The 27703-nt window shown below is 38.1% G+C and overlaps 1 protein-coding gene across 7 annotated transcripts in view; it reads left to right on the top strand.

The window, feature by feature from the left end:
- Positions 1 to 27703, top strand: part of IL16 (interleukin 16) — a 45483-nt gene that overhangs the window by 10440 nt on the left and 7340 nt on the right. For 2 of the 7 annotated variants that reach the window (XM_032194690.1, XM_032194686.1), the window contains 13 exons: positions 3750 to 4161; positions 12968 to 13104; positions 13853 to 13985; positions 16022 to 16118; positions 16579 to 16721; positions 19121 to 19231; positions 20357 to 20471; positions 20651 to 20724; positions 20815 to 21028; positions 22037 to 22154; positions 23387 to 23519; positions 24493 to 24580; positions 25073 to 25548. In XM_032194690.1, coding sequence (XP_032050581.1) covers positions 3750 to 4161; positions 12968 to 13104; positions 13853 to 13985; positions 16022 to 16118; positions 16579 to 16721; positions 19121 to 19231; positions 20357 to 20471; positions 20651 to 20724; positions 20815 to 21028; positions 22037 to 22154; positions 23387 to 23519; positions 24493 to 24580; positions 25073 to 25548 — 2251 coding nt within the window. Of the gene's footprint in view, positions 1 to 3749; positions 4162 to 12967; positions 13105 to 13852; positions 13986 to 14479; positions 14550 to 16021; positions 16119 to 16578; positions 16722 to 19120; positions 19232 to 20356; positions 20472 to 20650; positions 21029 to 22036; positions 22155 to 23386; positions 23520 to 24492; positions 24581 to 25072; positions 25549 to 27703 lie in introns of those variants that run through there. The other 5 variants (XM_032194683.1, XM_032194685.1, XM_032194684.1 and 2 more) reach the window with 4 other exon arrangements.

Below are 27703 nucleotides of genomic sequence, written 5' to 3'. Positions count from 1 at the left end.
CTTCCATCAGGCATGCTGAAGGTATAAGAATGGCAAGAGAAAATGACAAGCAGTGAGTGCACTGGAGGTAAAGATGAATGGGCTGGAGAATTGACTTTGAAGTAATTGTCCATGCCCACGATACCTTGAAATCAGTTTGCTGTAATACGGTAATTAATCATGAAGCTTTTCCAGCACTTGTGATACTGTTTTCTGTGTAACATAATGTTTCTGGATATTTTTATTGGAAAACATATAGAATATATTTTTGGTTGCTCCTATATTTCTGTCGCTCATGCAACCCTGATTCAGCAGCTCTGGAAAGGATGTCGCCTTAGTTAAAGACCTGGGCTGTAATCTAATCCCTAGAGGCAGAGCAAGCATTTAACTGAAAATCTTCAGGTCTAATGGGCTTATTTTCACTGCAGCCACTGTGTTGAGATACTAGGTATGTCATTCAGGATTAAATTTGGTCTTTGAGTTAATAAAGCTCAAAGGAGGAGGAGGAGGAAGTAACTGATGTAGCAGAGGTAAAGAGAAATTCTCTCTGTATAATGTAAAATTTCTCAGGAGAATTGCAGAGGGGTGGGATGGAAGAGTACACCGAAAGCAATGTTTCCTTCCCTGTTTCAACAGGTGCTTCTGTTTTCCATGCATCTCAGATGCTTAGCACTAGTCAGAAGAACCTTTTGAACCATTTACTATTGATGGCAGTGCTCAATACTGATGTTCTTCAGCTCAGCAGCTTCAGGCAGTGAGAAAGGCCTCCCATGTCTCTTCCCATCTTTTATTCTATCTTGCCAGTCTCCAGAGAGCTGTATTTTGACCATTAAGCTATTAAGTCCTCTGCTTACCCATGTGCTTAATGGCTGTGATTTTTTTTTTGTTGTTAATTCTTTCTCTTCACAGAAGTAAGAGTGCAGTTAGTATTTGCACAACATAGTATTTCATTCAAGGATTTCTATTTCTCCTAATTTTCCCCCACAGGCAAGATTGTTTAGATATGAATGTGCAACTTGGGCTCATTTCCGACACTGTTATTGCTAATATCTAATAGTGATTGCCAGAATCACAAAAGGAGCAACAATCCCTTCTCTAGACTTTCAAGTGAGCACAATCCACAGACCTTCAAGCAAGTTAGTTCTGTTGCTCTCTACCCAGGTGATGAGGTAGAAACTTGCAGAAGTTACCTTAATACATCAGCAGCAAAGAATGAAGTTCACCTCATCCTTACTATCCTATTGCTTTTTCAAGTCCACATTCTGGTCTAATGGGCCAGATCACATCTTTTCCTTCCTCTGAAATACCTTCAGACATACAGGAAAAGCAATATCAAGCTTTACAAGATAAAACTCTTACACTTGTGACTCTAACAGAGATTTTCCAACCCCATCGTTGAAACTAAGTTCATACCTATTATGGTATACTAAAGCTTAGTGCTAACCAAAACACTAAAAAGGGTTCTTTAAAAGAAATAGTAATCACCAAACCTTGAAAGTCTTTATATATTAGTAGTATCAGTCATCTTTTAACTAATGTAATCAGTGAAAAAGCATACAAAAATTGCTAACATGATGCTGAATTACACCAACAGTTACTTATTGCAGTTCTCAAAATCATTGTTCTAATGTAATTCTTTGCACTTTTCATCTCTGTACTTCAAAATAAATTCTGAGAAGTAGCTTCTCTCAACAGTGTAGAAGGGGAGATTAACCCCAGAGAAATAAGATCACAAGTCAACCACAAAGTCCATCTGTGAAAGCTGAATTCCATGTCAACCCCTTCTCCATCCCCTCAGTATCCTTACATACAAGCTCAGATGTCCTGTATTCAGCATGAGCTGTACATCACAGGAAGGGAGCGTGGCTGTGCTGTTGGGTTGTCTTCCACTGACACTTGTGGTTGCAAGCCTTCATAAGAAGAGAGGGAATTCTGAAAAAAAAAGAAAAAAGAACATTCAATGCACTAAAGAAAATACGCTAACTTAGTTTTACCCTGAAAGATTTCCTCACGACAGTGTGGGGAAGGCTGGGAGCCCGGTAATTTTGGTACCAATATTCCTGTAAAGTCAGGTCAGACTTTTCCACATCAATAGGGAGCCTACCAAAGACACACAGGAGAGAGCCAGAAAATAATGGTTTTGTTCAACTTGACATATTCTCCAGAAACTTTAAAATTTCAACTTTGCCATGGTATCATTTCTTGCTGGGAATCCTGAGGAGTTTCTGAAGTGCTGGGGATTTTATTTTGGAAGAGAGACATCAGACAGCAGATCAATGTTATGACTGGTATGACAGAAATAAGTTATAATTGAGGGTTACAGGAGCATTACCTATCAAAAACACCAGAAAAGACTGCACTCCCTGGGAGAAAAAGGGACCTCTTTTCTCCTCCTGGAAAAGCTGTATCCAAGGTTTTTCTTTTATAAATCGAAATTCAGATTCACACTGAATTGTATATACTTCTCCAGGAATGCCATAGAGCTCAATCACATAGTGCTTATCTTTTTTTTTTTTTTTTTCCTTGTTATTTGTATGAGAAAAAAAAAGTAATCCTTAGGATATGGCTGTATTGTATTTATTATAGATATTGGTCTGGTTTGGCTAGAATTTGAAGGCCTACATTTCTTGTCAGGGCTGTAAGGAGCCTTTAGAAAATCTGCCTTCTCCTATTTCCATATCACCATTTTCGGCAAAAAGTGCATATGTGTCCACCTAATTCCGCATTGAACCCAAGCCAGACAGTTTATAGCACATTGTACAACCGTTTTCTCTCAGTGGTATGCTTGAGAATGTCTTTTGTAATAAATATGATAATGAAAATTAAGCAAGTCAAAGCAATTCATTAAGACTTGCTCACGTTGATTTTTTTTTTCTAGCACCAATACATTCCTAACAAAATAGTTCTACAAAATTTCTGAGAGAAAAAGAAAACTGCTTTAACAAAGCTCTCCTTTGCTATCTTAACATGCTCATTACTTTTTTTTTTCTTTCCATTTTACAAAAGCTCCAGCTTGTCACATTTTGATTGTATAGCATTTCTTCCATTTTCTCTTAATTTGGTGTGCTGTATCATACACCGAAGCAAACCCTTTCTGTAATGGGACACTTTTTGATTGATGTATTGGAGCTGTAATCCTTTATAGAGTTCAATCCTTAATCAGATATTCATATCTAAAGTGCTTCACTGGATCTCTGTTACTGTTAAATGCAAAGTCTTAAGTGAGTTCTGGTCTGCGAAGGTAGGAGCTTTATAGCAGCCTGACATTTCTTACTCTCTCACGGCTAAGATCTGCTTTTGCTAAACCACTTACAAATCAGATGTGCCAGGCAGAGAACTTAACCTCAACAATTTGATTAATCTTCTTTGAATTATAGTGGTTTCATGAATCAAACTTCAGAAGGAGCTTCCTCTTTTCAAGTAATGTTAGCAGGATAGAATAATGCTTTTAAAGTATCTTCCTTTTCAATTTAGGATTTCAACATGCAAATTCAGCAGAAGCCAAAAAGCAGTAGCACAATGGAAGCATCAAAAACATTTATTAAAAGCACTCCATTGTGCTTGGGGAGCATGGGAAGAGAATGAAAAGGTGAAGGAGAATTTAGTAGAGCACTGCACAGAAACAGAATTAGCAAGTCATGAGATATCACGTGGCTGTTAGCAGACTGAAAGGCTCTGTTGATTCAATTTATTCATTAGGGCTTTTCAGTAGTGTAGGTTATTGAGTAGGGGTATATTACAACTTACTTTTTATATGTCCTTTCCTGGAGGATATTTAGCACCAGAGAAGCGGAGAAAGTTATTGAAGGTATCATGCCACATAAGTGGGAGAATGATAGGAAAAAGAGCAGTACCACCAGCTCTCTGAAGATGGATCGAAAGAGCAATGCTGGGAACAGGAAGTCAAGAAAGTTTCGCTCCATTTCAAGATCACTTATATTGTGCAACGCCAAAAACAGTGATGATGGGTCAAGTCCCGATGAGAAATGCCCTGATCCCTTTGAGATTTCTGCTAGCTGGGGTCAAGAGGATTTTGACTGCTGCCCTAGAACACAACTGACATTCACAACAGAGACAGAAGACAGCCCACCTGATCCTCCACGTGTGATCACCAGCATAGTCCAGTCCAAGGCTGCAGCAAATGAGAACTGCAACAACATGAGAAGAAAGTTACTCATCAAGGTAGGCAACCGTGTGTTATATTGTAATGCTTCCTATTGCAGTCATTCCTAAATGGGTTAATTCATATTTCTCAGGAACACAGGATTCCATCTGTCTCTTTCAGAGCTTATGAGCTTGCAGTGTTCCTGCTCTGTATAAACTGCATGAAAATGTATTAGATTCCCAGCTGTGCTGTTACACTCTGCTGATTAACGTTCTACTGAAATCAGTGACTGATTGGTCACTCCTCAGCGTATTCATACTAGCACAGCTGATGCTTCCTACTTGCAATATGTACTCAGCTCAAAATACAAAACTGTTGCTACAGGAAAATGAATGTGAGCATAAATTATATTAACACTGTTAAAGATGCAGGAGATTCAGCAGGCAGATTCTATCTGATTCAGGAAGGAGCTAGTGGTGGATCTAAACCAAAGAGGTCACTTTTTAAAGAAAACATTTACATCTTTTTAGAGATGTAAGTGTTCCATTTTTCTTCAATCAGGAAGAAACTATTTTAACCCCCAAACCATTTTTCAGTCTAGGCAATGTAGTTCAGATGTCTTTAGAAAGTTCCTACTCTGTGACATATCCTATTTGTTCACTTTATATCTACCTGTTGGTGTGAAGGGGAAGGGGGATGTCACCACAGCTATGATATGATTTTTAATACAGTCTGTGTCCTCCCAGCTTCTAATATTCGAATACCCAGTATTTATGCTTTTTACCTGTGGAAATAGTGGCTTATGTGAAAAAAAAAAGTTTCTTTCACCTATAATATTTCTCTTACATATTCTATTGTACTTACCTTCTGTAAAAATCGACTAAAACCAGACCTCTACATCTAAAGACAGAGTGGCACTTAAAATCTGAATCTCCCCTTACTCCTTGAGTTTCTTGCTGATGATCACAGCACACAGCCCAATGTTACAAAGACTGCAGCAGGACAGAATTCAGGTGAGGAGGTATCTTAGCCCCTTGGCAAAACCACAGAATGAGGACAAAACCAAGCCAACTTCCTATTGCATTCTGACAGAAAACATAAATAGGTGGAACTGACCAAAGTCCCAAAATACACACAGTCACCTGCAAAACCATACCACCTCCTCCCATTTGGAAGCAGTTTGCATGCACTCTGCTGATTTCTATGTGTGAGTAAAGAAGGAGCTGGCCTCTGTGGATTCTCCCCTTTTCTCTTTATCACAGCCTGAAACACTTTCTTAGGTGTGTGTCAACTGCTGCAGTCTGATTGCTTGCATACCTCCAAAATATGCCAGGCTCCAATAACTGTCATGATCCATATGCTTGTGAAACTACTCAATATCTTATTGCAGACTGTAAGTGTAGATCATTTGCTTTTATAGCTGGCAAGCAGCTCAAATAGGGATCTGGGGAACAGAGTAAGTCTCATAACTAATGCTGTTGCACAGATAAAATACAACTGCTGAGGGTATAAATCCTCTCTTAGGTTGGAATGTTAGTGTCACTGAACAGGATGGGTCAGGAGCCTGGATGGAGGGTGACATAAATCAATCAGTAACCCAGGCCTTTCTGGCAGTATTTGGGTTGCTTACTGCCACTATAGACAAAAGGCACAGTAAATTCTTTCTCCAGAGCTCTGACAGCAATATAAACTTCTTCAGGTGCCACTTGCTAATATTCCTACCTTTCAGAGTCACAGATCAGCAGCTCTAAAAAGTCTTATCTCAGCATGCTAAATTTGATAACTCCTACACGAACCTTACCCTGTACCACTGCTGCTGAGGCTTTGCCCTATATTATGAAAGCAGTGATCTTTTTTTCCCCATACGGCATAAGCCTGGCATAACAACCTTTCTATAGCACGTGTGTTAACTTAAGCTTAAAACCTCTCTGTTTAAGAAAGGACTCAACAACTATTTTTCAACTTCTAATGTACCACACTCTCTTCAGTCCATGTGACAATTCAGAAATTCATGATGCGTGACTCAGAGCTAAAGGGTCCTAGTCTTTGTTCAAGAAAATTGATTCCATTCTTCCTGTGGTGTTGCTGAGATTATTGCATTATTCGTTCGCTTTCCAGTGCCTGCAGCCTTAAGCATGACTCTGAAGGTGCTAATAACTCCCACAGAACTGAATAACTTAATTTTTTCTGTTACACTGGAAGAAGAGAAGAATGTTTAAAAGTGCAGCATGATTTAACACTCCCTGTGACTCTCTTCTGCAGAGCTAAGGGGGAACCTGGAGCATCAGTCTTCCTGATACTAGTTCTTCTCTACTGCTCAAAGACTTAAGTATCTCTGAATCCATACCCTGTCAATTGCATGAGATTCACTGTTACAGAAACTGTACCACACTGGCTGAGATAGGACTGCAAAGTGATGTCACTGCTCCTCCGCCAGCTGATCCCACAGCACAGTGCTAGGACTGACTTGTACTAACACACACATTTTTGTTTTCAACCAGGGCATTCATAGCCCACATTTATGCTGCTAAAAGTTGTGACACTGGCTACCATTTTCATTGTGGTGATGTGTGGCAGTATTAGATGACAGGGGTTCAGTTCATAATTGCATCTTCTAAGCAACTTCCTTCCAAAAGTATATGGCATGGTGGCACAGTCCCCATGTAAAGGACAGACAACTTTAACTGTTGTCATTGACACCTCCTCTGTAGTGAGGTTATATATAACCTCTTTGGTGGAAGGGGAGAAGTTTGAAACAAGAATTAAGTAGGAGCCTATCAACATCTATTCAGTGGTTCATTACATTCAAGGCAAAAACCTCAGTGGGTGCTACATCCATGTAAACTATGCAGTTACCTGAGACATTTGGACATTCAGATCCTGGCAAAACATGGCCATTATATTTTGCATAGGGCCCTGTGTAGCAGATCTTAGTGGTTATGCCATTCCATGACTTTAGCCTACACTGATAAAAATGACATAGATATGTCATTTTCCTGCTGAAGTCCTACCTTCCAGTCACTTTTTTTTTTTTTTTTTTTTTTTTTTTATCACAGAAAATCTGTTATGACATGCAGAGAACAGAGAAGACAGGAGACAATCTGGGAAAAGGGAAATGGAGAAGGGAAAAGAAAAAAATTATGAAGACAGGAAAAGAGGAAACAGAGAATGTGTACTTGACTATAAAATACTTCAAAGCAAGTGAAGCAAGAGGAGGAAAAAACAATAGCCAGGAGCAGTGAAGGAATCAGACTTGCAGCAAAGTGCATTTGTTAACGACTCCACATTTCCTATCAAATACCACATTCTTCCTTTTTTCCCTTCTCTGCCTCCCCAGTGCATTTTGTGCACTGCAACAGCAGACTTATTCACCTACATGTTGCTCTGCAGAAAGGCAAGTAGAGATGCCACACTTAAGGGCCATTAGTTCACAGACTTTCCAACAATTTCTTTCTTTCTGTCTGACCAATTGTACAAAAATAATAAAAGCAAATAACACATCACCATGCACACTCAGGCAAAGAACAGCTGGATCAAAATCTTATAGCACATAACTCACACACTCTAAAATGGTACCTGACAAAGAATATCTCAGTGTGATCCATTAACCTCATATCCTTTTCAATGCATCTCCTCTACTTTCATTATATATTCTAAATAGCAATGATTTCTCCCCCTTCTCTAAATGTACTGCTAACAATGATGAGAACAGTCTTTTAATTCATTTGGTTTCTTTGTTCCAAGATTCACTCATATTGACTCTTGCTCACTGTGCCTACAGCACCCGGCATTACCTGGGCATCATCCATTCAGCCAGCTCCTGGACCACTTAGTTTCTAAAGTGAGGCGTATTTACTCTGGCACTGACAGAGCTGGAAAACCAGCTTGTCAATATATAAATAAGCAGATCTGCTTTATAGTTTGCTTCTCACAAACTCAGCAGTTTCAGTTGGCCTGAAAAGGAAAAAAAAAAAAGAAAAAAATTATCTGATACCTGATGCACTGACAAAGCAAACACTTTTGAAGACGGCCTTGCCTGCTCATGTCATTACAAACTCTGAGGCTTTGTCAGTTGTAGGAAGGATGGACAGGAGTAGACAATATTGACTTGTTCTTCAGAGAACAGCAGTCTATGCTGGGTATGAGAGATGCTCCCAGAAGCATTACATTACAGTCAATGGGCTCTCCTCCCTGCACTGTGGACAGTCTGGGAAGCACTGAGGTATGAGCCACAGAGGATGGTGGTAGGGGTGAAAAAACATTTAGAATAAACTGTAAACTGGAAGGGATGGCTCTTTACACAAACGTTGGATCCAAACTAATCGGACTGTGTGATTCCTCTAGGTTCTAGAAACTTCTCTGTCCTTGCTCCCCTAGGTCCCTGACTGTCTGCTTGAAGAAGGAAAAAAGCAAAAGGTCATTTTCTCTCTTGGTCGTCACAAGAATTATTTTTATTAACTCGCCTTTGTGCAAAAGCCAGTTAGTTGGCTGCTTGGTACCAGGACAAGCGTTATGGCAACAGACTGTAATGTCTTGAACATGAGCCTATGGGAAGGATGGAAAAACAAAGCAAGTAAGGGATACTATTTATTTAGACATTTATGTTTTCTCCTCCCTTTTTCTATTTGCTCTGTCTTTCCAGCCTTCCTGTTTTGTGACATCAGGGCCATGCTATCCCCAGAGCAAGTTGGAAAAGAGGCTGTTTTATTAAGATAGTGCATGCTGCAAAATGTGGTCCAAGGCACAGGCTCCCAGAAAAAAACATACCAACGAAGGGCGGAAAGGTCTGTCTGTAACATCTAATATTCTGATTGTCTATGGAGGGCAGAACCCGAATCCTATGCCCTGATTCTTGCATCATCTAAAGGCATTCTGGCTTCTACCATTTTATTAATTGCAAAGGGAATATGCTGCTGGGAAAATGAATCACATCTACTATAAATGTTTTGGAAGGACCAAGACATTGGCTAGGGCATGTCAGAATCAGTGGAGTCACATTCACGTCAGTTTGTACCAGAGATATGCTGAAACTTGTTAGAAATTATACAGAAAAAAATGGTTCTTGAAGAAAATCCCCAAAGGCTGTATTCTCTTAAACTTCCACTTGGAAATCCCAGCCATTTCACAGTCAGAAGGCCAGAAAAGCCAAATATTTAAATTCACTATTGTACTGTTGTAAGAATTTTTGTTTTATTTTTTATTTTGTTGGCCTTTTTAAAACAACAATCAACTCATTGTCATATGGTTAGTTAACTGAGTCAAAGACCTTACTTGAACTAGCCTTGTATAACACTTTACTTCATTTCAGACAATCTAACTACTGTGTCTTATGTTAAGAGTGCACAAAAGTTTTTTAGTTTTTCACAGATGCCATGGTTACCCTTATTTCAAAACAACATCTGGAATGAGATGTTTTGAGACAGGACTCTGGGCTAGAAATGTTTAATGAGAACATGAAGGGAAAAGAAATCTCTTAAATGTCAGATAAAAAAACATCCTCAAACTTTTCATTTGGCATGACAAAAGAAGAGGATAAGGAGAGAGTTGGCCTGGACTTGCAAATGACTTTTCCAGAACAAAACATATGAAAAATTAATCTACTCTCACCTGCAACACAAATGAATTTAAGAAGTTAAACTCTTGAAATCTACCTTTGATTTTAATGTTTCAGTAAAGTAGATTCAACTTAAAGACTAATTTTGTTTATAATGCACTTTCAAAGTGTTGGGTTGCAAAGGCCCTTATAAGCAGAGAAAGATTTTATTCACTGGCCGCAAATACACATTTAAACATATGTTCTAATAATGAGAAGGCAAAGTTGACGTAGAATCCACCTGCTCACACACCAAACCTGTCAACATTATTTTAGCAAATTTTCAGCATTTGCTACATTCAGAGCTATAAATCACCTTGCAAAAACAGCAGGACGCATTAAAAGGGAGGAGGATACAAAACAAATACTGCCTTTACTTTTGGAACCATCAGCAGTATTTCTATGCATAAAATAACAAGTGAGACAGGAAATAAAAGACATTAAAGAACAAAACCCAAAGCAAATTGAATGCTGGAACGTGAATTGGTCAAGTGCTTATTTTTCTAAAGAACAGCTTTTATTAATTTTCTGTCATGTTGCAACAACTTGGATCTGAATATAGTGATCTATATCCAAGATCCCCAAAAGTGCAAATGCTGACAACGTACAGATATTTGCCACATGTGTCTGCAGCCCAGTAATCTTTTTTAATTTTTAAGTAATTCACATAAATGAATTTTGAAAAGTATCGACACACACAGCCTATTTGAAATGTAGCCCAACCTGGTAAGATGACTACAGATTTAAACAAATTTTTTTCCCAAGATTTTTCTGCAGTTCATTTAACATTTCTTCCAACTGAGTAAGTGTATGCAACTGATTGCTCTTAGAAAGAACGTTCATATAAGTTCTCATTGCTGTCATTTCACATGTATGTCCCCAAATTACCACCCTAGCACTTGTCCCATTGTACAAAACACATCTTTCCCAAAGGACTTAAACAGTGCTAAAACAAGCAAACAAACAACAACAACAAAAAACCTTCAGAGCCAAACCAATTGCACCTTTGTGAAGTCCTGAGAAACTGATGAGAGCCAAATGCCTTTCTGACAATTAGATTACAAAGGTTTTTATAAATACTATCAACGCAGCAGCTGAGCACTATGAGCAAGTTACTGGAAGAGTAGGAGCGTAACTGATGATGTTCTTAACAGAGACAAGTTAGGGACAGTCTGAAAAGACCCACTCTTAAGTTAAATCCAGACTGAAATGGAGAAAGATGAACAACTATGCAAAGTTCTCCATGTGTGTACCTAACCAATACTAGTGAGAGCATGTCAACATATTCCAGGGGAGCAGTACAAAAGACTAAAGGATTCTACCTTTAATATCTATCTTACATCTTTCTATGCTTTAGAATTAGCACATTGCCCTTCTGAAAACCTTAAAAATTTAATGAATGCTTCATGTTTGCAGAATGTAGCCTGTAATTTCTTACTAATACATAAAGCAAATAAAAAACATTCATAAAGTTAGCTAACAATTTTTGCTACTCAAGATCTGACTTTTAAGACATTAGAATTCTAATCTTTGTTTTCTCACCATACTAAAGATTTTAAAGAAAAAAAGAATATCACATAGTCCCGATTTCAAGCAGGTATTTCCCAATGGTATTTACTTTAGGTAAAAAGTAAATACAGAAGCTCCAAAACTAATACTAGAGTTCAAACAAACTGGTTTAATATAGAATTTTGTCCATACTCATGCATTTACCTATCACTCACTAGAAGTACTCTTCTTGAACAAAAGAGGCTTCGTAAAATTCAGACACTCCTCAGTAATGGCAGACAATCTGGAATGCAAGCAAACCCACAGAGTTAACAAGTCGGTCAATACAAGTATAGCCCTTACCCATTACCTACTGAATTCAGTCTGTAGTGAGCATAGGGCTCAAACTCAAATACTTCTTTCATTCACAGCCTTAGATTTACTCTGGCAGGTCTCAGAATGGGAACCAGGCTTCAACATCCAGGATGTCAATGACCTCTATTGAAATTGCTGTAAATCCAAAGTTTGCCTTTGTTGTCAGTCAGATTCTATGATTCTAAGGTATATTGTGATCCCTATTGATCTGTGGTGAAAGGGCATAATGGTTCTAACCTTCATGGCTAGATGAACTCTGCTTAGAGCAGAAATGAAACCCTAGTGATGCTGAAGAAGATGATTACACAGCTTTCCTTGTGCTGTCAGAAGACTTTAAATCACTGGAAATAGTTCGTGGCACTCGGACCAGGGGATCCTGGAGCAATACCGACCGTCAATTCCCATATATTGTGAATGAGACAGCACTCCTGACAATGGCCTGTCCTAACATACGAAATGTGCTTCCCCTTCAGAAATCTATACCCCAGTCATACAGATCTCCTGGGAACAAGCCTGGATCCAGGATACACTAAGGACCCTCTTCATTTTGTGGAGTATGGAGAGGCTGGTGGGGGCAGGGAAAGTGGATTTAGCTGGGAGGAGAATGAGTGAATACTTGAATTAGGATATGTAACTGAGCAAATGGAGAAGAAATGGTGTGCTAACTTCCCAGTTTCCTTTGTTTCTTTGGAATTTGTAAGTGTTTAAGTATTTGTGCTACAGGAGTGTATTTCCTAGACAAATGTGTTGTCCTTTGTATGCTTAGTCAATTCATTCCTTGCTTTATTTACTCATATGACTTAAGACTATTTCTCTTTCTGTATGCCCACATGTTAATGATTCATAACTGTGTTACAAATGTGCTTACAATTAGTCCTCCAGATGCAACACACAGACTACAGCAACCTCAGTCTGGAGCAGACAAAATCTTCCACTGTTGCAGTCATCTTTGCTCCCTACCCCCTCCTTAAAAAGTCAGCAGCTGGGGTGGAGTTTCCAATGTTTTGTATACACTTATTTTTCATTCAGACATCTTGTGTTTCTGGAGTATTTCCTTTTCTGGTGTATGTTTACTTTTCCTCCCTGTCTTTTCTTATAATTGTTAGCATAGGCAGAATTTATCTAGTTACTATGAGAAGTGTATTATCAGTTCTCTTCCCCTCTGTGCAAAGAGGCACTCTGCTGTAGTACTTCACTCTTTTAGACTGAAGCCACTAATGTCCTAAGGAAAACAACTTTTTCTAAACACTGACTCTATAACACAATTATTCATTCACAATTGCACAGTGTTATAAAGGTCTTTTCATCTTAAAGGCAGTCTGGTTCTAAGGACATTTTCTGCATTTCTTAAAAAGGCTCAAGATAAGTAACTTTTAACATCCTTGGTATGTTTTCTTTCAATGCAATCTTTCATCTTCCTGAATCAGGACAGCTGCATCTGCAGATTGTGTACAACCACAGGGAACAGCAGCTCAGGAATCAAGCTCTCTAGGAATCCAAACTGTGCACCTCTCTGGAAAGGGTTCATGGGCTGCAAGGTACCTGCTGGAAGCACAGCAAACAGGTACAGTATGTATGGAGTTAGTAAGCTTATTAAGGAGCTATTTGTCTGCATGGATTTTGCATGACCATGACAAACATGGGTTATTTTCTGCTGTCATAGGAGCCTGGTTGCAAGCTATTCAAAGTCCTTGAGCATGTGTACATACAACAAGCTGGCCAGCATGGGAGCTTCCAGGCAGGGAAATGCAGGAAAAGGGAGGGAATGGCTCACACTTGAGCTCTGCCCCCATAGGTAGTACAGATAGATACTAGTGGCTTGAACCATTTGGCACTGAGAACTTAAGGCAAAACAAGAGCCCTGATAGTAAAGGCAGAGTAGTTAGAGCCCAGGAAAGCTTGCAAGTAACAGTATTCATGGTCAGGACAGTGCAACCAGCCACATCAGGGTGTCCCTGGGTGTCTGGAGCAGGACAGCAGCCATACAGCAAGAATAGTACTTACCATGGCTTTATTCTAAGGTACACTTGAAGTCTAAGCTATTGATGGATGCAGCTGTATATGGAAAGGTAGTTGTTGATCACCAGGACTGAGCAGAAGGGAGTAGCGACGGGAAGAAGTCCTAGCAAGGGATGGGGTGCATCATACATCAAAACATGCCATGGCAGCTGTGTTCAAGGCAAGGGGAAAATTGCAGTTCACTCCTTAGTAAGGCATGTAACACACTAGTGCCATATTGTTCATCTATAAAATGATATGCATGCATGTTCCTATTTTCTTTTTTTTTTCTTTTTTTTTTTTTTTTTTTTAAGGGATGGTTGTCTGAGCCCAAGGGATGAACTGTTAGCACTAAATGGACAATCACTTAAAGATCTGTCTGGCAAAGAGGCTGAAACTCTCATTCAATCATCAACACGGCTGGTGAACATAGTGATGGCTAGCAAAGTAAGCATGAAAGTTGTGTTTTCCCCTCCAACTGTGGGGTGATTTGACAACATTTACTTGATAGAGAAGGGGAATTTGTGCAGCAGACATTTGAAGAACATGTTTTTGCTCTTCCTGACAAAACCCCAAACCTCTTGTGGTCAGACTCTGGTAGCTTTCAGCATAGCTTTTTCCCAGATAAACAGAGGCTATGGGGAAGCCAAGTCCCTGGGAAGTTCTAGCAAAGGCTGTACAATCCCTCCTTTTAGAAACCAATTGCTTGCCAATTTTCATTTGCCATTTGGAAGTTGAGCAAAGACAGAGGTGGATTAAAGGAAGATCTATGAATCCAGAAAGCAGGCCATGTACTGAAGTAGTGAGTTTGTTCTTTTGCTTGTTTGTTTTTGTTTTGTTTTGTTTTTTTTTAATGTACGGTCTACAGCTAGGAAGTTCTTGGGATGAATGCTACCGGAGTCTGCTACAGAGACAAGTCATCTTCTGCTTTTAAATCTACAGTAGAATAACTTAAAAAGTTCTGGTATAATCCTGGAATGAGAAAACTATCCTGACTGAAGCTGCTATCAGGTCTGGTACAAAGTACCTCTTTCTAAGATTGTAGTGTTGTGAACTGTCTCACACAGATGTCTACTGGATTCTGCCAAATTTTTTGTTTATTTTCACTCCTTTAAATGCCTAAGTGGCCAGAGATGGACTATATTAAACTATTGTAGTATAGTACCACCCAAGATGCAGCCAGGGGAACTGCACATTTAAAGACAAATCTACTACAAAATACTTAAGGTTGACAGAAAAGGCTTTTCATGCAAGCTGGCTCGTGAGAGAAACACTGCCAAAAGCAGTTTCATAATGTCTCTTTAAGGATCTGCCTTTTTTTTTTTTTTTTTTTTTTTTTTTTTTTTTTTAAATTATGAAAAGCTCCCTAGAGAAAGGGACCAGAAAGACCTAGTAGGATTTAGCTACTTAGCAGATGTCTCCACCTGCTGTCGAAGGAGAAAATTACCATTGCTTAGTTCTTGAGAAACAAACAGCACTATTGTTTGGCTTCTGGAAGAAGGGATTTGTCTTGGTTGACCCCAGGCAAGGTAGAACATATGGATCCTGCTCTGATGGTGCTCTATGACTTTCTTAAGCCCTTCAGAATATTTCTGACCAAAACCCTTATATATTTGGAATTTTATTATACTTCAATCAGTTTCTCTATGCGGTCTGCATTCAATTATGTTATTCCTTTAACTGTGGTTCCTTCATCAGTGGCATTCCTTGTGTTATGACAGAAATAGGGCTATCAAAAACCATATACACCCAGTAGTTATTCCTTACATCAAACTGTTATTCAGTTGTTATCATTTATTTATTTTCAAACTATTTTAAAAACTTGTATTTAAAATCCTGAAAGTGTTACCTACACGTTTTTAAATGCTAGAACTAGTGGCCATAGTTTGAAGTACAACATTCCAATTAGAAGGGGTTGAGTTTTTGGAAAGCACTAAAGCCTAGGCCACAAAGGTTTTTAAACACCCAGATCATATTTGGTCATCCTTTTAAGATCAGCAGGAGTCACCTATTCACCTTTGCAAAGCTGGGTCTAAACACCTTCTTTTTGAAAATAATGACCTTCTAAGACAAGGAAAGCTTAGTTCCCAAAAGTGCCAGTCACCTCCAAGAGTTAGACTGGTATGGCTACCATTTACCGTACATCGAGACATTAGTCTCTCTGAATTGACTGGGGATGACCATTAATTTTCTGTCCATTCTGACTAAAGACCAGAATCTATTTCTGTTACTCCTTTGGCAAGTTATAATGATGTTTCTAGCAAAACTTTGAGCTGCGTTCTCTTTTATCATCCTTTTTAAATAATTAACTTTGCTCCATGTTTTGCATTCAGATTGCAATTTCTGCAAGCCAAATTAGTAGAAAATTTATTTTTAAATTGAGATCACTTTCCAGAATTTCTTGTGGTCTTCTTATAAAAAATCAACAGGTGGAAGAATTTCTGCTTAAAATGTCCCTGATCTTTTTGTTTGTTTGTCTTAAGGAAATGTCAACCTGTAAGGAAAGACCTCTGGAAATACAAAATGGTTGTTTTTTGCACAATAAAGCCACATGTCAACGGACTCGCAGTAACTCAACCAGTAAGTTGCAAAGGAGTTATCTTTCTTCTTGTAATATTCAGAGAGCAAACAGCACAACACTCCATCGTGTGATGGTACTGCAGCGTTCAAAGAAATTGCACCTGTTGTCCAGACTTAGGCTGAGATCCTCAGCTATGAACTACTGACCAAAAATCATCACTGTTTATATTCACAATATCCTACAATCAAGGGTGTTGTGCATAAACATTCAATTTTAAGTTTTGGTTTGTTTGGTTTCTGAAGGTTCTAAATAAACCAATGCTCTTTTGGTAGGGAATGTTTGCTTTTGCTATACTTAACATTATGGCTACTCATACAGTTAACATTAAAAAAGATCACTCCCTTCACAGAAATTTACATCTGGAAAAACATTTCTAAGTAAAATTTACCATATTAGATGAACATGCAGAAATGCCAAAAACTAGGAGAAGTAACTGAGACCTTTCCCCATGTCTGGCAGGCATAAACCCGTACTGGACAGGGGAGACAGACTGCACAACACCCCGGAAATCCGTGCCCTTCAGAGATCGGCAGCCCCACGCTCTCCACACCAGTCGGAAATCACTTTCCCAGCAGCTGGACTGCTCTGGAGGGAGAACCCCAGTAAGTACTACAGGAAATCACCTGAAAAACATACAAAATACACTCAGATGAGAATCTTGGAATGACGCTGGCAGCCACGCTTTCCACCAAAAGTGCCTTCCTCACAAGCCCTGTCAGGGAAGATGGCGCCAGAGACGCCTCCTGTCCGGGAAGATGGCGCTGGAGACGCCTCCAGTCTCTGCCTGCTACCTCTGTTTAAAACCCCACACCTCCTCCATGGGGAGCAGGAGAGCAGGCAAAGTACTGTGCCAGCAAAACCCCTTTTCTTCAGCAGCTTCTCCCTCCCCTTGCCCCGGCAGGTTTTACAGTGTGTGTAAATCGCCCCGTGTGGTTTGCACCACCTTGGTAGCCACCCGGAGCCACCTCAGAGCTCACCGCTGAAGAGGCCCTTTCCTGGGTGTCTCCCCGCCGCTGGCCGTGGAGATGCTCTGTGCACGTGGCTGATAAAACCCCGGCCTGAGCTTCGGGCCCTGCCGCCGTGAGCCTCCCGAGTCACCTCCATTGGCCCAGACATGGCCATAAGCAGGTATGGACTCGCCTCGTGGCTGGTAGTCACTGCCCCTAGTTGTGTGAGGTGTCCCACTTTCTACTCCACTGTGAGTCAGACGTATTTCAACAACCTCATTAACATATGCCCCTTTGCTATCCAGGTGGATGCTAAGCAATCCACTTCAGGCCAGAAGAGCAGAGGCAGGTTAGAGGGCACATGGGTATATTTGTGGCTGAAGTCCCCAGATTCAAGCCTGGAGTGGGGTGATGAAGACAAAACTCCTCACAGTTGGCTGCCACCTTCTGAAGCCTGGCTGGGGGTCTCGTTGCTGCTGCCCTACCTTTTCCTGGGCAGTCCTTTACTCTGAGGACACCAGAGCCTGGATGAGGGCTTTAAAGGGCTGAGGAGGTGGCAAACCAGAGCACAAATCCCAACCAAACAATGCCCGTGCAGACAAACCCTCAGGGACTTGCAGGACTTCATCTTGCTTGGAGGTCGCACATGGCAGGTGCTGCCCATCCAGAGGTTCTTTGGTGGCATCCCAGTTCTGGGTACTGTTCTGTGTACATCACACACAGATATACAAAGCACATCTTGCACAGACAGAAATAGCTCCTTTCACAAACAGAAGCAGAGGAAATTTGAAGATTTCCACTTTCAGATTCAGGAGACCTGAAAAAGGGGAATAAACAATCACCTTGATGTGGCACTGTACACTTACTAGAGTATATTTTTGGTCTTTCATAGCACCTCCCTTTTCTTACTTATATTCCCAATACCATGTTGAATAAATAAGCTTGTATTCAGGTCAAATTGAGCCTTATTTTTTGCATATATAGAAGCCTAATTTTTCACTGATATTCCACGCACTTTCACACCTGCTAGTTTCATTTTACTGCATAAAAAAAAAAAGTGTTAAATTTGCTTGGACTTGTAAATGAGTTCTGTTAACTCTGGCCCTTCTGAACCTTGTTCTTTGTGTTAGCTTTAGGTAATGACTTTTGTCAGTGCTTAAATTAGTTTCTAATTCCCAATTCTATGTTCAGTTAGGAGGTTTTCATTAAATATTTCATTAAAGGTTCATTAAAATGGGTCAGATCTCAGGGGTTGGAATACATCTACTAGCTGCGGAATGGAAGAGAAAGCACTGAGAAATTCCTTGTTTTGGTTATCAAGCAAAAAGAATGTACTTCACCTGTTTCAGATGTAGAAAGAAATCTACATGTATTTGGTTGCTTATGGAAACAGTGAAGAGTAGTTTGTAGTATGAAGGGCTTTTGTAAGCACTAATTAGTGCACATTTTTGGGAAATGCAGAAAAGGGGCTCTGTATGTCCCATTATATTCTGTGGCAAAAATGAGGGAAGAAGTTAGAACTTCTTGTTTCTTATTTAAGTTCTTAGAGATAAATAAGATAATACTTGCCTATGACCCATAATAGCCATAAACAAGATTTTGGCATGGAGAGTCAAGTAAGACCACAAAAATGTGTCTCTCTACACCACCACACAACCTCAAGGGCCAGTTGTTTTAGTTTTGCTCTAGTTTAGTCACTACAGGGCAATTTCAATAAGCAAGACCTCAAAGTTCAAGTCATGTGCATTTAAAGATAGCAAAAGACAGACCACCAACTGCTGAATGTACCACAAAAGAAGGCCTGTTTTAGCATAAAAAGCCCTTACTACTCAGTGTGGTCTTCAGTTCCATGCAAACTGATCAGCTGAAGAAACAACCAACTTCAGAAAATGAGAAAGATTTTTTAAAAGCACTTAGTAGCATCAGTTATAAAGAAGAACATTTAAAATAAACAAGTTACTCTAATCTAAATCAAAAAAAAAAAAATAATAAATGGTTCTGCATTAAGAGTATATCTTTTTTAATTATTATTATTTTTATTTTTATGTCCACAGGCAATTTCAAGGCCGTCTAGATCACTAAGTACAGCACAACTAGTGCACACATCTTGTGGCTCACAGGCTTCAGTAATCTCAAACATCGTACTGATGAAAGGACAAGGGAAGGTGAGGTTGGTTCTGTTAATATAACATAAATGGAGTTTTAATTTATTTCCCAAATGTGATCTGCAAAGTTCAAGGAAATTACTTCAGGGTATTTAAGTTGCTACTTCTGGATTACCAACTAATATCCAGGCTTTATTAGGAGTGATTAGTTATCATAATTACCTTGTTAACCTACTGAAATATCTGTGAAATTATATCTAAAAAACTATTGTCATTGAAGATGCAGAAAACAGAGAGTACAGAATACAGAGAGAATACAGAAGCTATGAACTTAAAAATATAACTTTTGAACTTGTCGAATAAGGTTCTAAAGTTATTAATAACTATTTAAGTATTTAATATTTTAATTATAACTATTTAAGCTGTGAGATGACTCTCAGAAGTTATTCCATGAAGCATGATAACCATCATTTACAAAATCATAATTTATCGTCTCTGTTTTGGGATGATATAAGGACATCATCAGCATAGTATTTTAATTTTTCATTTGAGAGATGTTAAATGGCTTCAAAGGTACAAATTAGTCTTATAACATCCTTCTGAGGGTAGCAGATAGCATTTGACTTTTTATATAAGAAAGAAGGGAAAAAAAAAAATCAAAGAGTGCTGTCTACGTACGAAGAGCTATCAGCATTGCTTAAGCTTACAAGATGCATTATCTCTGTTTGGTAGAGGGTAAGAGACAGACATCTCCACAAGACCTTCCTCTGAATGTCTCCAGTTAGTTGAGAGATCAAGATTTTATATGGTGGTTTTATTACTCTCGCTTATGGGAAAGTAAATCAAGGAAAACAACAGATAAATGAATCTCTCAAGGTTGCATACTGGTCCAAGGTGGGAGGAGGAGGGATTTAGAAGCCTTCCTGTGTGTTTATAATTGGAAAGTAATCATTTGCAACTGAAACAAAATGCAAATCACGAGAGTATTCAACTGAAATTTTCATTTGCTTTTACTACTGGCATAAAGTTTTTTGTTTGTTTGATTTTTTGTTTGTTTGATTTCATGGATTATACTATTCTGTTAGTTAGTACTTCCTATATAGCTAATACAGAAAACACTGCAAATAAGGTATTATGAAAACTGAATTTAGGCTCACACACATCATTTTTTGTTCCAAAAATTAGGGTCTGGGCTTCAGCATTGTTGGAGGGAAAGACAGCATTTATGGGCCAATAGGCATCTATGTCAAAACCATCTTTCCTGGTGGAGCTGCTGCTGCTGATGGAAGGCTGCAAGAAGGTGGGATATCCTTCCCAAAGAATGATATCTAACAGCAGATTAAAGTAAAGCTAAAATGCGCCATAAGTGACTTTTACATCTGCATCCATTATTGCATTTCCAAGTCTCCTTTTGACTACATTTATAATGCAACTTACTGCACAGTATAGTAACAGTCTGACTTTCTATTTTAAAAACAGGTGACGAAATCCTAGAACTGAATGGAGAATCAATGCATGGATTAACACATTATGATGCTCTACAAAAATTCAAGGTTATGTACTCTCCTTCCAGCACAATTTCAGTCTTTATATGCAACATGCATGTTAAGTCAACCCATTCGATCATCTTTTCTTTCCAACAGGCCAAAAAGGGTCTTCTGACACTTACAGTCAGGACAAGCTTCAGCACACCACATTCTGCTTCCAGCTACTTGTCACCCCACTTGTGCCAGTCACTGAGCTCTAGTATATGCATAACCAAAGAAAACAGCTCTTTCAGTTCAGAAAGCACAACATTCTCATTAAATGCTACAAAGCCCAATGACAGGGTAATAATGGAAGTTAGCCTCAACAAAGGTAAGTTCCAAAATTAATTTAGCACTTGCAACCAAGGCACTGATTCACAAAACACTATTAATTTGATATCTGAATTTTTCCTCACTAACCTAGTTCTTTTCTTAAGTTTTTCTTTCCAGACGTACTAAAGTAGATCTTGGTACCTGCCAGTGCTAACAACTATCCTTCAACAGCAGGTTTTTGAATACCATCTGTCCTCAAGAGCCAATCCTTATTATTTACTTATTTATTTTTTAAAACTCAAGCATTTGATTGTCACATTCATGTCCATCACATGAAAAAGTAAATCTCTTAGCAACAACTACTAGCTATTAAGCAGATTATGCAACTTTTATCCTTTATTATTCAAGGATATTTTATGATTTATCTTTTTATTATTCAAGCAGCTTGTTTCATTCTTGAAAAGGCTTAAAAAGAAATAAAATATATACCTATCTTCTTGTATTTCTATTATCTATTTTTAAACAACAACAGACAGGATGAAATACACTTTTAAACATGGGAACATCAAAATAACAAACAAAGAAAAGTCTATGTGAGGTAACAGTATGACTTATCAAACAGTATGGGATCTGGCATTAGTGTACAAAGAATGAATTTGCAAAAATCTTAAGCAGCATTATAGAATGCAGAAAGAGGATTATGATGATACATCAAACAAAGGCCGCACATCACACTTACTCCTTAATTTTTTAATTCTGTTTCCTTGTGAAGATGTTTGAATTCCACTGTCATGAAAGGTTTTTTTGTAAAATAAACTTGCATCGCACCATGTTTGTGATGTACCAGTAATGAAATATGAACCGGATCTTGGATGGATAAAAAAAGCAGTAGGAGCAACAGCTAATATTGGATATGTAAAATTAATAAGCACAAGAGTAGGTGTCTGGTTCATTCAGAATAAGTTATTTAAACTGAAGACAGTTGGATGGTTTTAAAAAATACATTATCTCCAATTGTTTTTTTTAACTGTTTCTTATGCTTCTTTAAAATTATTACTTCTTTCAGAGCCAGGTGTTGGCCTTGGAATTGGGTTATGTAGCATCCCCTACTTCCAGTGTATTTCAGGGATTTTTATTCACACCCTTTCACCAGGTTCTGTGGCGCATATGGATGGGAGACTCAGGTAGGATGAAAAAGAGTGTCTTATGACAAAAGTTTTCCATTGCTCTGATATGTTTTATAGTTTTATATCTGACCTGATTGGGCAGGAAGTCATAGTGCTTTCTGGAAGTTTTGGGTTTACAGCACGTGTGCTATTCTGAGTGTTTGGACATGTATAGTTGTAATATCTGGGATTTCTAGAAACATAGCAACCCAGTGGCACTATTGTCTTTTGTCTACACTTGGCAAGCTTTAGAGGACATAGACAAGCATAAAGAATTCTTTATGGAGAAGATTTCTAAGTGAAGCAATAAAAACATATCTGGGGGAAAAATAAATAAATAAATAGATGGCATATTCTGGCTTGCATGGGCACTAATTTTTCCTTATGAAAGCTCTTCAAATTCTATCCCCTCTCAGCAATAAAAATAAAATATACAAAAAGATATTTAGTAGAAATTCACCTCATAAGATTTATGAACAAGTAGTCATGTTGAACATATTTAGAGTTTAATAGAACACAGCATTTTCAGTGAGGCTTTTTTTGATATAACTTTGTGTGCTCTGTAATCTTCCTCTCTATATATGCCCAAGAACTTAGCTGAAAAAACTGTTCTTCACTATTTGAAAGTTTGTACGATATGAATCAATGGCTTCAGTAGGCCTCTTAATGCATGTGGGTATTTTCAGTAATGCAGAGAAGAGTGTTCTCAGTTTCTATGTGGGCAAAATAAGGATTTAATCTGGAAAGGTTCAGTCTAGCAGCCACCAGGATTACAACAGTTTGTCATTAGAATTTTTGTATTAGCAAGTTATTCATATGTAGCAGAAGTATGAACATCCTTTCTGATCTTAAGAGACCATTACACTAGCAGAACACTAACAGACCATAAAAATATGAAAAGTGAAGTGTTAACTGGATAGGAAGGAAGGAAGATGTAGGTGGAAACTGCAGCTGAGCTGCATACAGCAGAAAGATCACAGACACAAAGCATGCATAGCTGAGCATGAAGTTCATAAATTGCATGCAACAAGTCCATAAATTGAAGAAAACTCGACATCCAGCTCATTCCAATTCCATTTTATGTAAAGGGAACAATGAGACATGGTGATTAATCTGTGATCAAATTAGAGGTCAACCACGTGGAATCTGTTTCTTGCATATTTTTACATGGGTGAGACAACGTTGGGAGGAAAACAAAACATCTGTTTTATTCACATCTTTTTTTTTTTTATATATATATATCTCTGTAGGTGTGGAGATGAAATTATTGAAATTAATGAAGCATCAGTACAAAATATGACTCTTAATGAAGTTTATGCCATGCTGAGTCACTGTGATCCTGGTGCAGTGCAAATTATTATCAGCAGACACCCTGAACCACAGGTATCATTGTATTCTTTCTGATTTTCAAAAAAATAAAACAAAAAAACAAAAAAAAACAAAAAAACAAAAAAACAAAAAAACAAAAAAACAAAAAAACACCAAACTGATGAACTAAGATTAAGTAAGAAGACAGGTGCTAATCTACAAGCAAGTGAAAGAATGTTGATAGGAAAGATTGTGATCCCTCTATAAGCATCACTGCAAGTATGAGACAGATTACGGTACAAACCTGAGATATGATCTTACATATAATCAAGTAAGATTTGAAGATTGATGGAGACAGTCTTACATAAGTTTCTGTGCTGTGAATAAGAAAACTACAGAAATAACATTTAAGGGATAAAACAAAATATATTTCTTAGAACAATAAACTGTATTCAAGAAAGGATTCTTAATAAGAAGAAATAATTTTTCCCTTGGAAGAGGGAACATACCCCTCCACCCTGAAAGATGGAGAAGGGGGGAAGAAAGATTTATACAGCCATCATCTTCCATACCATAATGAAAATTTAGGGCTTGCTCAACCAATGTTTGTTATTAAAATATTTTTTCTTAAAATAATTTTCTACAAAATGCTTCGTAACACAAGTGCAGTATAAATGATAATGTTTAATTCATTGCATTAAATTATCATAAAAACTCAGTATTAAATCATCTTACACTGGTAAGTCTATAATTAAATTTCTAGTGAAATATGCAAAAGGACATTTATCTTTGACAGATCGCATTTTACCAAAACAACCACTATAAAAACCATGTGTATAGAGAAATTTCAATTATATTGGAATATATGCCAATATGATGGTGTGTATTTGCTTAGCTTTAAAATTCTCTGATACATGATATAACTAGGTCTATTTATTTCAATTAGAGAACTTAGAAAAATTAGAAAACTTTGCAAAAGGAATCAAGATTTAAATGTTACTCATCACACAACAATCTTGTAAGAGTATAACAGCATGATATTTCCTAGGTATCTGAGCAACAGCTAAAAGAAGCTGTTGCACAAGCTGTGGAAAGCAACAGATCTGGAAGAGATAGACACCAATGGAGTACTGAAGGTAAGAGTATGACTGCATTCATTGACATGCAGTAATTTTGACTTTAGAAGATATATAGGATGAGTATGTGCTGTAGTAGAATCCTTGGTAAGACTCAAGTTGCCTGGAGTCAGAAAGAAGAGGAGAAGAGCTCACAGTACATGACTCCTAACACGCCTCCTAAGATACGTTACTAAAGAATGATGAGAAAAGACATTTCTTTGATCCACAGCAAGAAAAAAAAAATGCATTGTGCAAACAACTTCTTGCTCTTGCTTATCCTTTCCAGTGCAAAATCGCTGCTTAAAGCTTTTTAGACTGTCAGTAGGTGACAAGACCATGACAACAAAGAACTGAATTTAACCATTGACACACCTTTAACGGTGTGATGCATAAATCACAACTTTGCATCAACTGATGAAGGCATTTAGCCACAAATTTAATCAGCTGAATATTAGAAGCAAGCCCTTTGCATGTATCTGAATAGCCATTTTGATCGTGTTCCTGATACAGGTGTTAAAAAACTAGACACAAGCTGGCATGGAAGACACCCATGTGAAAAACACATTGAAAAGAATGCTGCTTATTGCAATCGCAGGGCACAGAAGCTAATGACCCGCTCCAGCAGTGACAGCAGCTACAACCCTCGGTCCTCGTGTAATAATGGAGCTGCATACCAACTGTGTGACTTGAAAGAAAGGGTACATAGCATTGATGTACCAATTACAAGACAGCCTGGACTGCTGTACTCATTGTCTGGAAATAATTTGGAAAGAAATTCCCCTCCTACTTGTAGTGAAGGAGGTCGACCCTTGCAAAATGCTAAGAAACCAACAGAGATTCTTGTTAGAAAACCTAAATCATCAAAGCCCAAACCTCCACCAAGGAAATATTTTAAGCAGGACTGCACAGGAAACGACCAGTGTAATGCAGACAGAAACGAAAAGCTTGTCTCCGAAGTGGCTATATCATCTTCTGCAAACCTTCAGGTAAAGCAAAATTTGCAAAATTTAAGTGTGTGCATTTGTGAGTGAGGCAGGGGAAGGAGTAAAGCAGAGAGAGTGACTTCAATGATAGCAGAAAAACAGGGAACAAAGAGTGTGTTTATATTTGTGAGGACTGGGGGAAGGGTATGAGGTGGTTCTGTTTTGAAAATAATGGAGAATGTATCTGAGTGAAGCCACCTGAGTTCTAAACATGATGTTCAAAACTGGTCAGAGTGCAGGGAAGTGTCTGAAGGAAATTTGAGACTGCGAGTTTGAATCCTAGTTAGAACAGCCTCAAGAAAAATTCCTTATTGACATTCCCTTGGAACATGTGCCACTGGCAGTATTGAGCATTCTGTGTCCTAATGGGACTGCAACAGTGAGGTTCTGTGGGCTGGGACTGGAGGAGTTTGGACTGCTTCTGATATCAGCTTGCTATGGTTCTTCCTAACTTCAAAATTCACAGTCATATAAGCAGAGAAGTCATGAAACAATTGCTTTGTTTCACCACTGGACTTCTTCGGAAGAAAGCACTAACAATATGCAGCAGGTAATCTTGGGCACTTTTTTTTTTTTTTTTTTTTTTTTTTTTTTTGAGATGAAGAGATGAGGTATTAAATAAACCCATATAAGTTATCAGGTACACATGTGTTGATGAGTATTTGAAAAATTAAGTGCATATTTGTACATTACTAAATATTAGTTCCTTCTCTCATCTAAGATAAAATCGTAAGACACAGTGTTTCATATTTGCAGGAGCGTGCAGGATTGTGAGATATGCATGCTGAAACAAAGTTGTGGTTTGTTTAAAAATGGAACCTCTTTCCCCTGAATTTAGTAATGTCAGTAGAAACGAACAGATCTCAATGCAAAGCAAAACATTTCCCAACCTGCACAAGTCAAAATAAACTGATACAGCTTAGACTGAAGATGAGGTATAATGTTAACATCCAAGAAAGTTTCAATTAAGCACCTCATGAAAGGTGGTTTTCCCGTCCCCCTAAGAAGAGAGCAGTAGAAACATTCTCATCAACAGCTACTAGAATCACCTACCAGAAGTAAAATTCAGGGAAGTTAAGTAGTTATTGAACTTATCACTGCACACAATTTATTATCCTTTACCCTTCGGTTATTCCAAATGATAGGGAGAAAAAATCCATCTTAAGATCAATAAAATCTGTGAAAAATCAAGTTTTTCTGTTAATGAAAATAATTTCCTCTAGAAAGAAGGTTTGTATATCTCAGGCAAATAGTCCTCTGTCCCAGGGAAACAGAGTTTCATGTCAGAAAGTATTTCAGATCGTTAAGACGTTTTATTGCTGCCTTCTTTTTTTTTTTTTTTTTTTTTTTTTAATTTCTTTTATTATTATTTTTTTTTTTCTCCAACCTTTTAATACTAGCCTGTTTGAGGCTGCATACCATAGGTTTTGTATGGGGATTCTGCAGACTGTAAGGTTGCTTTTTCATAACCAAGAATGATTATTGATTAATTGATGTTTTTGACCATGCTTTAAACTGCATCAATACAGTAGCTATAATCCCTATCAGTAGAGAATAAGATCAAACTGTACGTTTGGGTACAAAACAAAATGGTGCTTCACTTACTGAAAGTACAATGTCCATATATAATAGCAACAGAATACAAGCACAACTTTCAAGTAGGCCCCTAGTGAGAGTGGAGAAAGGTTTTCCTAGAACAAGAAAGCTGCACAACCACCACTACCACACTAGAGAAAACTTAAAAAAATCTTCAATTACTTTATTTTTATTTTATTTTATTTATTTTTTTTCAGGACACACAGTCCCTGCTTGTTTTTGCTTCCTATTTGTAATCCTGTAGTTTAACTACAGAGGGAATTTCCAGCATCACAATAGAGCAGATGGCAATCTAGTGTCATTGCTAACAAAGGAATCAAGAGCATCTGTTAATGGTGCTGACAATAGCATTCATTGTAACCTCAAATTAATCCTCTCACCGTGTTTACCAGCCAAGAATATGAAAGGGAGAGTTCTGAAGGTGCAGTAGTGACTTAGCTTGTCCTTAAGGGCAAAAGGTCTTCAAGAGAAAAAAAATGGTTTATGGTGTTTTTGCTGTTGACTAAATTTTTGGGAAGTTAACTGCATTTTTTTTTTCAGCCTGTTTACCAGTGTGCCATAA

This window comes from Aythya fuligula, chromosome 11 (genome assembly GCF_009819795.1).
Source record: "Aythya fuligula isolate bAytFul2 chromosome 11, bAytFul2.pri, whole genome shotgun sequence".
In the NCBI taxonomy this organism is placed as follows: domain Eukaryota; kingdom Metazoa; phylum Chordata; class Aves; order Anseriformes; family Anatidae; genus Aythya; species Aythya fuligula.
This window is presented reverse-complemented; position numbering and strand designations above follow the sequence as displayed.